General features: G+C 50.1%; 6 protein-coding genes across 6 annotated transcripts; 4 read left to right on the forward strand and 2 right to left on the reverse strand.

The window, feature by feature from the left end:
* The first annotated feature begins 429 nt into the window (after nt 1-429).
* On the forward strand, nt 430-1827 carry BDW47DRAFT_5177 (PSME3-interacting protein). The gene is made up of 2 exons (XM_024819213.1): nt 430-806; nt 903-1827. Exons 1-2 carry the CDS (start codon nt 641-643, stop codon nt 1493-1495), a joined length of 759 nt encoding a protein of 252 aa, XP_024674043.1. The 5' UTR covers nt 430-640; the 3' UTR covers nt 1496-1827.
* On the reverse strand, nt 1686-3927 carry BDW47DRAFT_5190 (sugar porter family MFS transporter). Its single transcript, XM_024819216.1, has 7 exons — nt 3719-3927; nt 3618-3663; nt 3490-3565; nt 3226-3417; nt 2933-3176; nt 2626-2882; nt 1686-2557 (listed from the first exon to the last, which is right to left on the reverse strand). Exons 1-7 carry the CDS (start codon nt 3743-3745, stop codon nt 1876-1878), a joined length of 1524 nt encoding a protein of 507 aa, XP_024674044.1. The 5' UTR covers nt 3746-3927; the 3' UTR covers nt 1686-1875.
* A 384-nt stretch (nt 3928-4311) lies between these two features.
* BDW47DRAFT_5206 (alpha-N-arabinofuranosidase) lies at nt 4312-6607 on the forward strand. Its single transcript, XM_024819220.1, has 7 exons — nt 4312-4611; nt 4674-4868; nt 4968-5080; nt 5140-5154; nt 5209-5297; nt 5347-5446; nt 5497-6607. Exons 1-7 carry the CDS (start codon nt 4505-4507, stop codon nt 6393-6395), a joined length of 1518 nt encoding a protein of 505 aa, XP_024674045.1. The 5' UTR covers nt 4312-4504; the 3' UTR covers nt 6396-6607.
* Nucleotides 6443-7117, reverse strand: BDW47DRAFT_102128 (uncharacterized protein). The gene is made up of 3 exons (XM_024811792.1): nt 6895-7117; nt 6737-6819; nt 6443-6673 (listed from the first exon to the last, which is right to left on the reverse strand). The coding sequence occupies exons 1-3, from the start codon at nt 7006-7008 to the stop codon at nt 6619-6621; spliced, it is 252 nt and encodes an 83-aa protein (XP_024674046.1). The 5' UTR covers nt 7009-7117; the 3' UTR covers nt 6443-6618.
* A 185-nt stretch (nt 7118-7302) lies between these two features.
* Nucleotides 7303-9228, forward strand: BDW47DRAFT_102130 (uncharacterized protein). Its single transcript, XM_024811793.1, has one exon. The coding sequence runs from the start codon at nt 7597-7599 to the stop codon at nt 8848-8850; it is 1254 nt and encodes a 417-aa protein (XP_024674047.1). The 5' UTR covers nt 7303-7596; the 3' UTR covers nt 8851-9228.
* A 304-nt stretch (nt 9229-9532) lies between these two features.
* BDW47DRAFT_102132 (beta-lactamase/transpeptidase-like protein) lies at nt 9533-11403 on the forward strand. The gene is made up of 2 exons (XM_024811794.1): nt 9533-9752; nt 9810-11403. Exons 1-2 carry the CDS (start codon nt 9624-9626, stop codon nt 11208-11210), a joined length of 1530 nt encoding a protein of 509 aa, XP_024674048.1. The 5' UTR covers nt 9533-9623; the 3' UTR covers nt 11211-11403.
* Nucleotides 11404-11551: the final 148 nt, after the last annotated feature.

Here is an 11551-nt window from a genome sequence, read left to right on the forward strand (position 1 = left end):
GGGGAGCATGATGTCGACTGAGGGGCAACTAACCCCAATTCATCGTCGCAATGGGGCCCCTCCTTAACTAGCAATTACCCGGCGGGCGGTTTCATTTTACCCAGGGTAGTACTCCGTGCTCCGTGCTAAGTCGCTGACTTATCTCCGATATCTGTCGAAGAACTAAAGCAATTGAGCTCTACAATGGACATTTAATGTCTAATTGTTGGATATCGATGATCTCTTGGTGGTTGACTACGATTCCCAGATCACAGCAGATTTGACCTCAGCCTCCGTAACTACACCTAAGCCATCTTCATCTAGACCTGTTTCTAAACTTCCCACATACATCATCGGAGTTTATGGCCAGGTATTTTGCCTAAAATACCCGCCTCCCCCACCGGGAATGTGGCGGAAACTGTTATAGGCCAGTCGTCATCGATTTGGCCACAGTATCGCCTGGATTTTACCGCTCTTTACCGCTCTGTTCTGCCGCCGTCTTCCGCCCCACTGGCTCCGCAAGCCCCGAACACGGTTCGAACGACTTTGGAGAGGTGTAATATTATCCAATTTTTTCCCATCTACTACGAGCACGACAGCGGTTTATCTAAGCGGACAGCTGCTCTTGAGCTAGCTACTTACGCAATCCGGACAGCTGAAAATGTCATCAGGGTTCGTGTCCGCGGGGACAGACCAAGAACCAGTAGAACGCGACGAGGAATGGCTTCGCGTACAACATGAGCTGGAGGAGGAGCGGCAACGAAAGGCCGAGCTGAGCAGGCAAGATGGCGGGAAAAGCTTGTTTGAAGTTCTCGAACAGAACAAGAGTGAGTTACGGCATATTCCAGGGAGGCTGAGGTGGAATCGCGTGCTTCCGGATACCCTGGGTTGACATGTTAGGGTGATGTTGTTCCGGCAAACAGTGGCCAAGCAGGAAGCTTTCGAAGAGAAGATCAAATTGAAGAATCAATTCCGTTCGCTGGATGAAGATGAGGTTGACTTCCTCGACTCGATCATGGAGTCGACACGTGCCCAGGAAGCCGCCGTCAAAAAGGAGACCATCGAGCAGCTCGAGGTGTTTCGCCGGCAACGGGAGGAGGCAGAGAAGGCTCTTATGGAGGACAATACCGCGGACGTCGTACCGCCAGCTGAGGGGGAAGAGTGGAAGATACCGGCGCGCAAAAGGCGGCGCGATAAGAATAAGAACCTTCTTATTCCCGGCAAGAAGCGAAAGTCCATGGGTGACGGTGCCGAGGAAGGGGCCCCTGCTAAAGAACTGAAGTCGGACAAATATGCAGATGAAACCAAGAGAAGCAACGAAGGCAGCAGGGAGTCATCCGGTTCCGCCCCGCCCCCGAAGCCTCCCGTTCAAGGTGCCACAAATTCGACACGTCTAGCAAACGAGACATCGAAGGAGGAAGAGAAGGCAGACTCGGGACAATCGCAAGCGAAACAAACCTCGCCACCTCCGTCTACTTCTCTTGGCTTAGCTGGTTACAGTTCCGATTCGGAGTAATGCGCAGTTTCCTCGTCGAATACCAGAGCACGACATGGCCCCTCCTAGCCCATGTCATCTCACGCTATTACAGAACCTTCAAAGGTTCTCCATCAACAGAAGCGTACAAGTTGACCAGTGCTGTTGACAGTGGCCCTCTAGTACACAGGTCTATTGACTCCGATCGTACATCCGAATGTGTGTTTTTCATGATCATCACTAGTACTAATTTCCACATGGCAGTGCACTTTCCGACATGGAATACTTTGTCTGTTTTCAGTCATCACTGGGTGGCATACATTTGATTATACAATTAGGGCACACGAATTCCAAAAACAATATATCATTCACTAGTAGTCGATATTTTCCTCCGAACATCTCCTTCATTCCACATGTTTGTCTCAATTGCTCGACCGCCGGGCTTCCTCTTCCGCCATAATCACCTGCTGTTTCTCTTCCTGTTCCATGACCTTGCGTTCCAGATCACGAGGGACGTAGTCCTCCTTCTTTGACCCCACAACAATCCACGGGGAATTCGAGAACAGATAATTCATCTCTTCAAGAGGCAGCTTCTTAGTCTCAGGCAACAGCAACCAGAAGAACACCGCATTCGTGAAGTTGCAGATGATGAAAACGAAGTAGTAACGGTACCCCACGCTCTCCATTGCAATAGGAGTGACTTGGCCAATCATGGTGTTGAAGGCATAAGAAGTCATCGTGGCAAGCGAAACCCCCTTAGCACGCGTTCGAGTATCGAAGACTTCGGCTGGAATGATCCAGCTAAGAGGACCACACGTGCACGAAAATGAAAAGTTATAAAGCCATGTCATGATGATGAAGCCCCAGTGGGCTCCCGTGTTCTCAACTTCTGGTGGGAACCGAGCCAGCAGCGTGCATGCAACGATGAAAGTGACCATGTTTCCGAGGTTGCCCCAGATCAACGTCCAGCGACGGCCGAGCCTGTCGATGAACAGGATGCAGAGAAATTGTGCCACCAGCGCGATGATGGAGTTGATCGCTTGGTATTGTAGTGTCTTGTCACCCGTGATTCCAATCTGCCCATAGATCGTCACAGAATAGTATCTGCGAATAACTTGCAATCAGCTTCTTATTTCTTCCGCTTTGGTCTTATCAGAGCAGTGAAGACTTACTGGATTGCGGATACACCGGTCATCTGCACGGATGCCTGCAATGCGCAGCACAGGAAAAGACGGCGAAAGGAGGACCGTGAGGTGAACAGCTCGACATAGGACTTGGCCTCGTTCTCGTGCTCGAATGTGATGGTTTCCTGGATTTGATTATATTCCGCCCGAACCCAGGCATTATCTTCATTACCATGGGCATGGAGCCTGGCGAGGGTCTTCAGCCCCTCTTCGTGGTGGCCATGGTCAATCAACCAACGCGGAGACTGCCACCAATTAGCCCTAGAACTGGAACAATTTTTTGAACTTCGCCTACCTCCGGGAATAACATAATCAAGAGACCCAAGAAGACTGCCGGAGCAATCTGCAAACCCAGCGGCACTTGCCACTGAGCATTGTTGGTTGAGGGGAACCCGATGTATGTACCATATGAGATCCATGCGGCGCACAAGGACCCCACACCCAGCATGAATTGCTGCAGGGCGGTTACACGACCTCTTATATCGGGGTGGCAGATTTCAGCTTGGTACAAGGGAATGATCATGGTCAGGAAGCCAACACTGCAGCAGTCAGAGCCTGTCTTTTGCTCCTGAGTATCCTGGGAATTACCCGAGGCCCGCTAGGAACCTTCCGCTGTATAGATACGCCACCGTCTGCGCTCCCGTTTGGAGCCCGCCGCCGAGGCAGAAGATGATACACCCGATGGTGATGGTCCATCGCCGACCCAGCTTGTCGCCTGTGGGACCTGCAAATGCAGCACCGAAAAAGGCGCCTGTCGTGAACATTGACACAACCAGTCCACTACGTTATGGTTAGACTTGATCCCGGCCACTGGCTGTTGTTGTTCAATCCGAGAATGGGAAAGGACCATACGTCTGGGTTGTATCTGCTTCAAACTTCGCCTCAAAGGATCCACTTGCGATCACTTCGGCGATCACACCCAGATCGTCTGTGGAGAACCTTAGTTATGACATCGTAAACTGCATGGCTGTGTCTCATACATCCATAAAGGAACGATCCGAGGGAGGCGAAAACGCCCACCAGAAACTTGGAAACGTTAGTACAGACTCATACTATCTCGCGAAAACCCTTGGGTATGTACCTGGTACCATGCTGGAGACAGACGCATCCCGATCACAAAAGTTTGGCGATTTCGAGTGCTTTTGACGAATCCAGTCTGAAAGCGTCTGACAAAACGAGGAAGTCAAGCTGAGTCCAGGACATGAGTAGCCTTTAATACCAGATCCCCAGTTCGGCTGGCACAACCGAGCCATGTCCTTGGGGACGAGATGCTCACACTCCACATGGCATAAATCCGACGGAGCCATCGCTGGGCGGGGAGTCTCCAAGCCATACAATATTCCAAGCCATTCGCTCAAATCCTCCAACATCAGCACGGGACTTTCCTGTAAATATGACACGATCTATCGCAGCGCAGCAACGAATCAAGATATCCAGACCCTACCCATGTTCAGCCACTTCTGTTGGTGCCAACTAGTGGAAGCTAACAAAGATGATGGGGGTAACCAAGACAGGCATCTGAACTCGGTAATTGATGGAAGATTCTTTTGGCTCGGACATGGCTCCCTGTACTAAGGAATTGGCGCCAAAGTATATTATATCGTCCCCGGTCTTAGCACCCGTTGAAATGCCTTGTGATAGATGTTACTTGGCCGCGTCAGGCACGACCCCGCAGGGGAATTACCTATATGAATTGGCGGGGCCGGCAGACGTTATAATTACTGTCTGTGAAGACGTCTGCAACTATTATTTCAAGGGACTCATTCGTCTACTCATTGAACTTTCTTTGTGGTCTTATACCAGTTATCGATCTTTCTTTTCTCTTGCGAATCAATCCGGTGTCTTAACACGCCATTTATCAAACCCAATGACAACCTTCACGAAGCTCAGTAGCGCGGAGGCGCCTGGGATTTCCGTCCACTCAAACCGGCGCATTTCCAAAATCAATCCCAATATATATGCTGGTTTTACAGAGTATGTTCATTGCTCTAACTTTGTCTCCCAGGACTGAACTATGAGCTGACACGCGGTGGCAGGCACATGGGTCGCTGCATCTATGGGGGTATCTACGATCCTGGGAACCCGCTGTCAGACGAGAATGGCTTCAGGAAGGATGTGCTCGAGGCTTTGAAAGAGCTTAATATCCCTGTTGTTCGCTACCCTGGGGGTAATTTCATGGCAACTTACCATTGGATCGATGGAGTCGGTCCGAAGGATCAACGCCCTTCACGGTATTCTTCTCTCTCTTATTCTGATTTTATATTGTTTCGCATCGTCTTATGGCAATTATGTGGTCTCAATGACGATATACATTTACTGACGACCTTTAGCCCTGAATTGGCGTGGTTAGGGACGGAAACAAATCAGTTCGGAACTGACGAGTTCATGAAGTGGTGTGAGGCCCTTGGAACTGAGCCCTATTTCTGTTTGAACTTTGGGACAGGTGAGAACTTCAAGCAGTCTACAAACTGATGAACACTGTCATTAATAATTATATTCCAGGGACTCTCGACGAAGGTAGCCATGTTTAATACCTTCGACGATTTCACTTGACTAACTGACATCGTCTAGCCCTTGCCTGGGTCGAATATTGCAATGGCACCAGAGACACCTACTATGCCAACCTCCGACGCAAGAATGGGCGTGAAGAACCATATAATGTTTGTCTTCCACCTTCAGCATTGCTTCGTATCCTAACACTGTAGTTAGATTAAGTACTGGGCCCTGGGAAATGAGACATGGGGTCCGTGGCAGGTTGAGCAGATGACCAAGGAAGACTACGCACACAAGGCCTTCCAGTGGGCGAAAGGTAGATAAAATTCTCCCCTTTATCGAAGATTTATCTGACCATATGTTCAGCTCTCAAACTCCTAGACCCTAGTCTAATTCTGGTCCTTTGCGGACAAGACGGCACCGCGTCGTGGGATTACTATACCCTCAAACACTGTCTTCTGCCCGCGTTTTCTCCACTCTCGACCAGCACTGTCCCCCTCATCGATATGCACAGCATCCACCTATACACCTCCTCATCATCCCACCTCCCCAATGTCACTGCCCCGCTCGCAGCCGAGCGCGCCATCGAAATCACCTCCTCCCTGATCGACCTTGCACGAATCGAGAACGGAGTCCCACCCGAGCAGCTCCGCCCCACCATCTGCTTCGACGAGTGGAACGTGTGGGATCCCATCCGCGCCGAAGGCAGCAAAGGCGCCGAAGAATGCTACACACTATCCGATGCGCTCGCCGTCGCCGTGTACCTCAACGTCTTCGTCCGCAAAAGCAAAGACGTCGGCATGGCGTGCATCGCACAGACCGTCAACGTCATCTCCCCCCTCATGACGACCAAAGACGGCATCACGAAACAGACCACCTGGTGGCCTCTGTACCTGTTCTCGAAGTACATGCGTGGCTGGACTATCAGCGCGCATCTGTCCTGCGGGACTTACGAGGGAGAAACCTCGCCTAAGTGGGTGCGTGGTGTCAAGGATACGCCGTGGTTGGATGTTAGTGCGACGCTAGGCGAGGATGGCTACGTTAATGTTGCGGTTGTCAATATTCATGAGGAACAGGACCTCGAGACGCAGGTTGATGGGACTAGTGGAGATGTCCGTGTGTTTACTGTCACTGCGGACGATGTCTCTGCTACCAATATGAAGGGGAAACAAGAGGTTGGGGTCTTGGAGAACACCTGGGATGGAAGGGGTCCGTACGTTTTCCCTAAGCACTCGCTGACTCTCTTGCGGTGGAAACAAGAGTAGGCTGCAGTCTTGGCTGCGTCATTTATGCCATGGTTTTGGCGGATTACCACTGCCGTTTAGGGCTAGAAATGCTTTTTGAGCTTAGACAAAAGCATTCATTTCCATTCATAACTCTATCATCGTTCTTCAAATGTCATAGCAAGCAATCAAAGCAGAATATTCATACAAATGCGACTAAAGAAGGGGAAACCAACAGCCTGCCTGAGCATCGTAGACCCTCTCCCTAACCATAATTGACATCCCGCACGGTACCGTTCTCATCGACGTGAACATTTAATCTGCGCAGCCCCCAACAGTCAGAGCCCAAACTATTACAACTAGAAGACAGACATCAAACATACCGGTCCGATCTATAATCCATTGTCATCGCATCACCGGGCTTGCAGATCCGGTGCGACTGGGGTAGGTCTTGTTTCGCGAATGACTATCGTGAAAGCGGTATCATTAGCATAAACCATCTCATGGGATAATGCAAATCAGTAATGGCTAGAAGACTCACATCTACACCACCAACCGCCTCAGTCGTGATCTTCTTCCCCGCAAGCTTGTTCAACCAGTCGCCCTGGTCCCCGCCGGGCATGTCGTTGTTGATTCCTGGGACGACGAGAGGCATTTTATTGGTATTTGGATGAGGTATTCGGTCTAAATATTGGTGTCTGACTTTCGTGGAGAACTCTGAGGATGAAGTAGAAATATCAAGGAATTGAAGTTGCCTGATGTTGCATCAGCAATAAAACTGCGTACCTTATCTAGCTGTGACGAAATGGGTGGCGATGACGTCGCCAGGCCCCAAGGCGCCAACGATCGCTGTTTTGGGACTAGTTTGTTTTATGGCCCACTTCTGATCTATATTTCTATACTATGTGTTGATCCTCTGGTAATGTTGGATATTCTTCATCGATATTTGATAAGTTTAGCTGCGATGCTCGTCAGCGAGAGTAGGTGCTACTTTACTAGCAATATATGGCGACATTCAAGTTGGTAAGGTGTTGCCTTACCACAGACATCAAAATGAGGAAGTTACGATGGCGCCATGCAACGCTCTTCTTCTCATGCTTTCCCCCCCCGGCTTCACAGACTCGAATAACTCACCATTGAGTGTTTTCATCCAGGTGATTTATCCCTGCTTGCAGGGATCACTCTCATTGAGTCAAGTTTTATGGTTACAAAATTGGCATAGCCTATATCACTCCTTATCATAATGCGACTTTTCATCCTTCTTACCATCGTTTCGCTCATACCTCTCGCGCTCTCCCTGCCCTCGACTGTCAAACCAACGAATGAAAATGCGCTTTTGAAATTCTTGGAGTTTACGAACCGTCGCTTTCTGTCGCTTATCACACCGAATATATGGATGAAACGGCACGTCAATGTGGGAGATCGTTCCGACTTGGTCGGAGACCACATACCGCAACGAACTAGAGAAATAGACAGCATCGAATCAGACCTTGATCTTGCCGACAATGTTTATCCATCAATAATTTCTAAAGCGGAGTCGATAGAGAGCTCTACAGAGCAAAAGGATTCGATAGCTAAGAGTCTTAAACGGGCCAACCCTCCCCCTTCAACACCACCAAACGGTAATTATCGCATCCCAAGCCTTGCTGCCGCTATCATAGTCACTACATTCGCTGGTTCAGGTTTTACCTTTGTTCTAGTCTTGGGCATCATAAAATGCAGACGGTACTGGACACGCCGTCAGCGCAAAAAGAAGGGCGATTTGGCCCTTAGATACTCCGTCACGTGTTCTAGCGAAGCCAATTCCAGCTGGAAGATGACTGCCAGTCGTGAGTCATTGATGTTTGATGCGAATCCTTCCTCATCTGTGAGATATCTTGTCGAGCAGGATGGAGACGCAGTCACTCGAGTATTTCAGACAAGCAGTGCAGATGCCTCGTCCACCAGAGCCAGGGACCCATTAAAGAGGTTATCAACCCCAGGATGGCTGCCAGAAAGGGAGAATCGGGTATCTACTCACAAGCCAATAGTCGTCCCATCGTCACTAAAACATGTCTCCTCGCTCAAAGCCGTTCCTGTGGCGGAGGGCACGAAGGATAGCTCGCATGTCATAGAAATCCCGTCGCCCGGTTTTTGGGGCTCGCCGCTGCTGGAGACTTCATCATGTGCGACTGATACTCTGTCACCGATGACTACAACAACGGCAACAACTTCAACATTGACAAACCAGTCCAGATATACTTCTTCTGTTCCCGCGGCATCCCCGTCTATCTCGCCACTCACCCTGCAGCCAACAAAATCCCCGCTGACACCGGTTTCCAGTTATGGGGCCAATCTAGGCGCTGCGACCTCGAACACCAGGTCACAAGGTGACGGTAAAAAAAGACCGACGAGTCTTCTTGCAATAGCCTTTGATTCGAGCATTCTCTTTGGACTGCCGCCTATTGAGCAGACGACTTCGCTTCTGGCCGATTTCGAAGATGGATATAACACTTAAACAACACTACGCATCACGGTCTAAGCGTCCTGAGTGTACTTTCAGATAGGCGACTGTTTGATGTGTGTTTGATACGGAGAGGATATGCCAAATGGCTCCGGTGTCTCTATCTCTCCTTTTGTGCTAGGCTCACTTTGAAAAGGTTTCATAGTCGTTCAATTTGTTGGGAGAGGTAGTAGATAGGATACTCTCACTTCGGAAAAAGAATCAGCCAGAGCATCTAATATAATAGGTTGCTTTCATGCGAGAAATCGCAGGGTCAGAAAGCAAGCTAAATCCTTAGGCTGAGCCCGGTCATGTCTTGTCCATTATTAGTCGCACACTGTACATTATGTATATTAGTCGGATGGGTTCAACAGGAGTACAGTCAGGTCAAATTAATTCCATACTGGCTAATGCTTGCGCTATTAAGCTGTCTGTCCACCATCTGTTAGTTCAGGTGGTTTACTTGTATACACATACGTGCATATTTTTCGACACACGCCACTTCCCTGAATTGCGAGCTCCAGGAAGCTCAAGTATTGGGTAGCATATCCACGAAGGATTGCCGTAATCTGGGACTGTTGACCACTGAGATTGTTGCGATTGATTATCAGGGAACCTAGGATGCTTCGGGGATAGATAAATCTCACCAGGGTTGCAGTCGTTGCCTAAGAGGGAAGCCCATTTATTCCCCGTTTCCCCTCATCATCCTCCTTCTGGTTTCTCAATTGCCGATCATTCTACAGCACTTTGACCCTTTACATTGTCCATTAACATTCCTCCACTTGATCATGGTAATCAGAAGCGAAGGATCTCCGTTCACCGCGGAGTTCGACCTCCTCGTCCAACAGCAATTGGACAAATGGAAGGTTCCTGGGTTAAGCATCGCGGTGGTCCATGGCTCCAGCACATATTCCAAAGTTCGTCATCTCTAGAATTCTAACCCCAAATGGTTCTCGACACTGATCATTATCCAGGCATACGGGATCGCTGAATTCCCCAACAAACCAATGACCACGAACTCCCTGTTCTCGACATGCAGCACCACCAAGGCGTTCACTGCGGCCGCCATGTCAATGGTCATCGACGAAAGTAAGAACACGTCAAACCCCATCCGGTGGGACACTCCCATCCACTCTCTCATTCCCGACGATTTTGCGCTGGCCGACGACGCTGCGACCTTGAACACGACCATCGAAGACGCCCTATCTCATCGGTCGGGATTGGCGGGAGATGACACCCTCATGAGTCGCGAGCCATGCAACGCGTCGATCCGCGAGACAGTGCGCAAACTGAGGCATCTCCCATTCACCTTGGCGCCCAGAACCACATTCTCCTACAACAATAACATGTACATTGTCGTGTCGCACATCCTAGAGCAACTGACGGGCCAAGACCTGGGCACTGTCCTCCGGCAGCGGATCTGGGACCCACTCGGTATGAAAGACGTCTACTTTGATATCCAGGAGCTCTGTCGCTCGCCGAGAGGTAAACGCCTCCTAGCCAGAGGCTACACATGGGATGAAGATACACAATCCTACATCGCAGAGCCGTACATGAAGTACAGACCCACGACAGGCGCAGGTGCCATCGTGAGCAACGTCCTAGAATACACAAAGTGGCTCCGAGCCATGATCTACAAAACCGGGCCCATGTCTCCACAAGGCCATGCTGCCATGGTAGAGCCCCGCACGATCATCACCGACACCAGTGACATTGTTGGCCCGCCAGCACCGTATCATGCCTATGGGCTCGGGTGGTTCGCGCACAGCTGGCGCGGTGAACCGCTCTACTGGCATAGCGGCAGCTGGCCTGGGTTTGGAATCATGGTCGGGTTCTTGCCGGGCAGACAGTTCGGGTTTGTGATGATGGGTAATACGATACAAGCTCGGAAGGCGGAGCTCGAGCTTTACTCGTATCTTCTCGACAAAATTGTGGGGTATCCTTGGAATCCAGCTCAATCTGTCATATCGCAGCGGGCGTCGGGCGTAAAGCCATCATCAGAGTCCACAGGCAGTGCCATGCAGCGACTATTCCCCTCGTTGCCGAGCCCAGTCATTCCCCATTCTCTACCGTTGGAGAGCTACGCAGGCCACTACAACCATCCCGGCTCGTCACTGATCACCTTTGAAATAAGAAATGGCCGCTTGATAGCCGACTTCCGTGACCGAGTGGGGATGGCCCTTTTCGAGCTGCACCATGCCAGCGGGGAATTTTTTCTGGGCCACTGGTTCAGCGGCGCAGAGCTCGGCGCGGCACAGAACGCGTACATACAGGTACAATTCCGAGTAGACTATACAGGCGCAGTCCAGGCTGTGGGGTTGGATCTGCAGGAGGATTCGAGTGCCGGAAAGCTTTGGTATCAGCGGAAGATTTAGCCTTTTAGCTTGTGGCTTGGCCAATTCCATCAATAGTATGCTCAAGGTGGTGTTGAGGTTGAAAGTATAGTAGTAGCTTGAGATATGTAACTCGGATGATGCAAGGAAGAGCAACAACATTAGACTCATTAGTCCTTCTAAGATACGTAATAAAAGATGATCCATGGAGTCTCTGGGCCTGACGCTGTATTCCAAACTACACGAGATCGTTGTAGCGGAACTACATATATATAACTACCGTATGAACTTCTGCCTTGCCACTCCCATCGCCTTGCTGTCCCTTTTTCTGCATAACGCTTGACCCTGGCTGTTTCTAGATTTATTACTTTTCTTATAGAAAT

The sequence above is a fragment of the Aspergillus candidus genome (genome assembly GCF_002847045.1).
Source record: "Aspergillus candidus strain CBS 102.13 unplaced genomic scaffold BDW47scaffold_10, whole genome shotgun sequence".
NCBI lineage: Eukaryota > Fungi > Ascomycota > Eurotiomycetes > Eurotiales > Aspergillaceae > Aspergillus > Aspergillus candidus.

What these genes read in the sequence shown, in the direction of transcription:
- BDW47DRAFT_5177 (XM_024819213.1), top strand. Translation starts at nt 641, where the DNA reads ATGTCATCAGGGTTCGTGTCCGCGGGGACAGACCAAGAACCAGTAGAA. An exon ending in AGTTCTCGAACAGAACAAGA is followed by an intron (nt 807 to 902) that starts GTGAGTTACGGC and finishes TCCGGCAAACAG; the next exon opens with TGGCCAAGCAGGAAGCTTTC.
- BDW47DRAFT_5190 (XM_024819216.1), bottom strand. Translation starts at nt 3,745, where the DNA reads ATGCGTCTGTCTCCAGCATGGTACCAG. An exon ending in TGATTATGTTATTCCCGGAG is followed by an intron (nt 2,883 to 2,932) that starts GTAGGCGAAGTT and finishes AATTGGTGGCAG; the next exon opens with TCTCCGCGTTGGTTGATTGA. An exon ending in ACCGGTGTATCCGCAATCCA is followed by an intron (nt 2,558 to 2,625) that starts GTAAGTCTTCAC and finishes AGTTATTCGCAG; the next exon opens with ATACTATTCTGTGACGATCT.
- BDW47DRAFT_5206 (XM_024819220.1), top strand. Translation starts at nt 4,505, where the DNA reads ATGACAACCTTCACGAAGCTCAGTAGCGCGGAGGCGCCTGGGATTTCC. An exon ending in GGCGTGAAGAACCATATAAT is followed by an intron (nt 5,298 to 5,346) that starts GTTTGTCTTCCA and finishes CACTGTAGTTAG; the next exon opens with ATTAAGTACTGGGCCCTGGG. An exon ending in GGCCTTCCAGTGGGCGAAAG is followed by an intron (nt 5,447 to 5,496) that starts GTAGATAAAATT and finishes CCATATGTTCAG; the next exon opens with CTCTCAAACTCCTAGACCCT.
- BDW47DRAFT_102128 (XM_024811792.1), bottom strand. Translation starts at nt 7,008, where the DNA reads ATGCCTCTCGTCGTCCCAGGAATCAACAACGACATGCCCGGCGGGGAC. An exon ending in AGGCGGTTGGTGGTGTAGAT is followed by an intron (nt 6,820 to 6,894) that starts GTGAGTCTTCTA and finishes CTTTCACGATAG; the next exon opens with TCATTCGCGAAACAAGACCT. An exon ending in ATGGATTATAGATCGGACCG is followed by an intron (nt 6,674 to 6,736) that starts GTATGTTTGATG and finishes GGGGCTGCGCAG; the next exon opens with ATTAAATGTTCACGTCGATG.
- BDW47DRAFT_102130 (XM_024811793.1), top strand. Translation starts at nt 7,597, where the DNA reads ATGCGACTTTTCATCCTTCTTACCATCGTTTCGCTCATACCTCTCGCG.
- BDW47DRAFT_102132 (XM_024811794.1), top strand. Translation starts at nt 9,624, where the DNA reads ATGGTAATCAGAAGCGAAGGATCTCCGTTCACCGCGGAGTTCGACCTC. An exon ending in GCTCCAGCACATATTCCAAA is followed by an intron (nt 9,753 to 9,809) that starts GTTCGTCATCTC and finishes ATCATTATCCAG; the next exon opens with GCATACGGGATCGCTGAATT.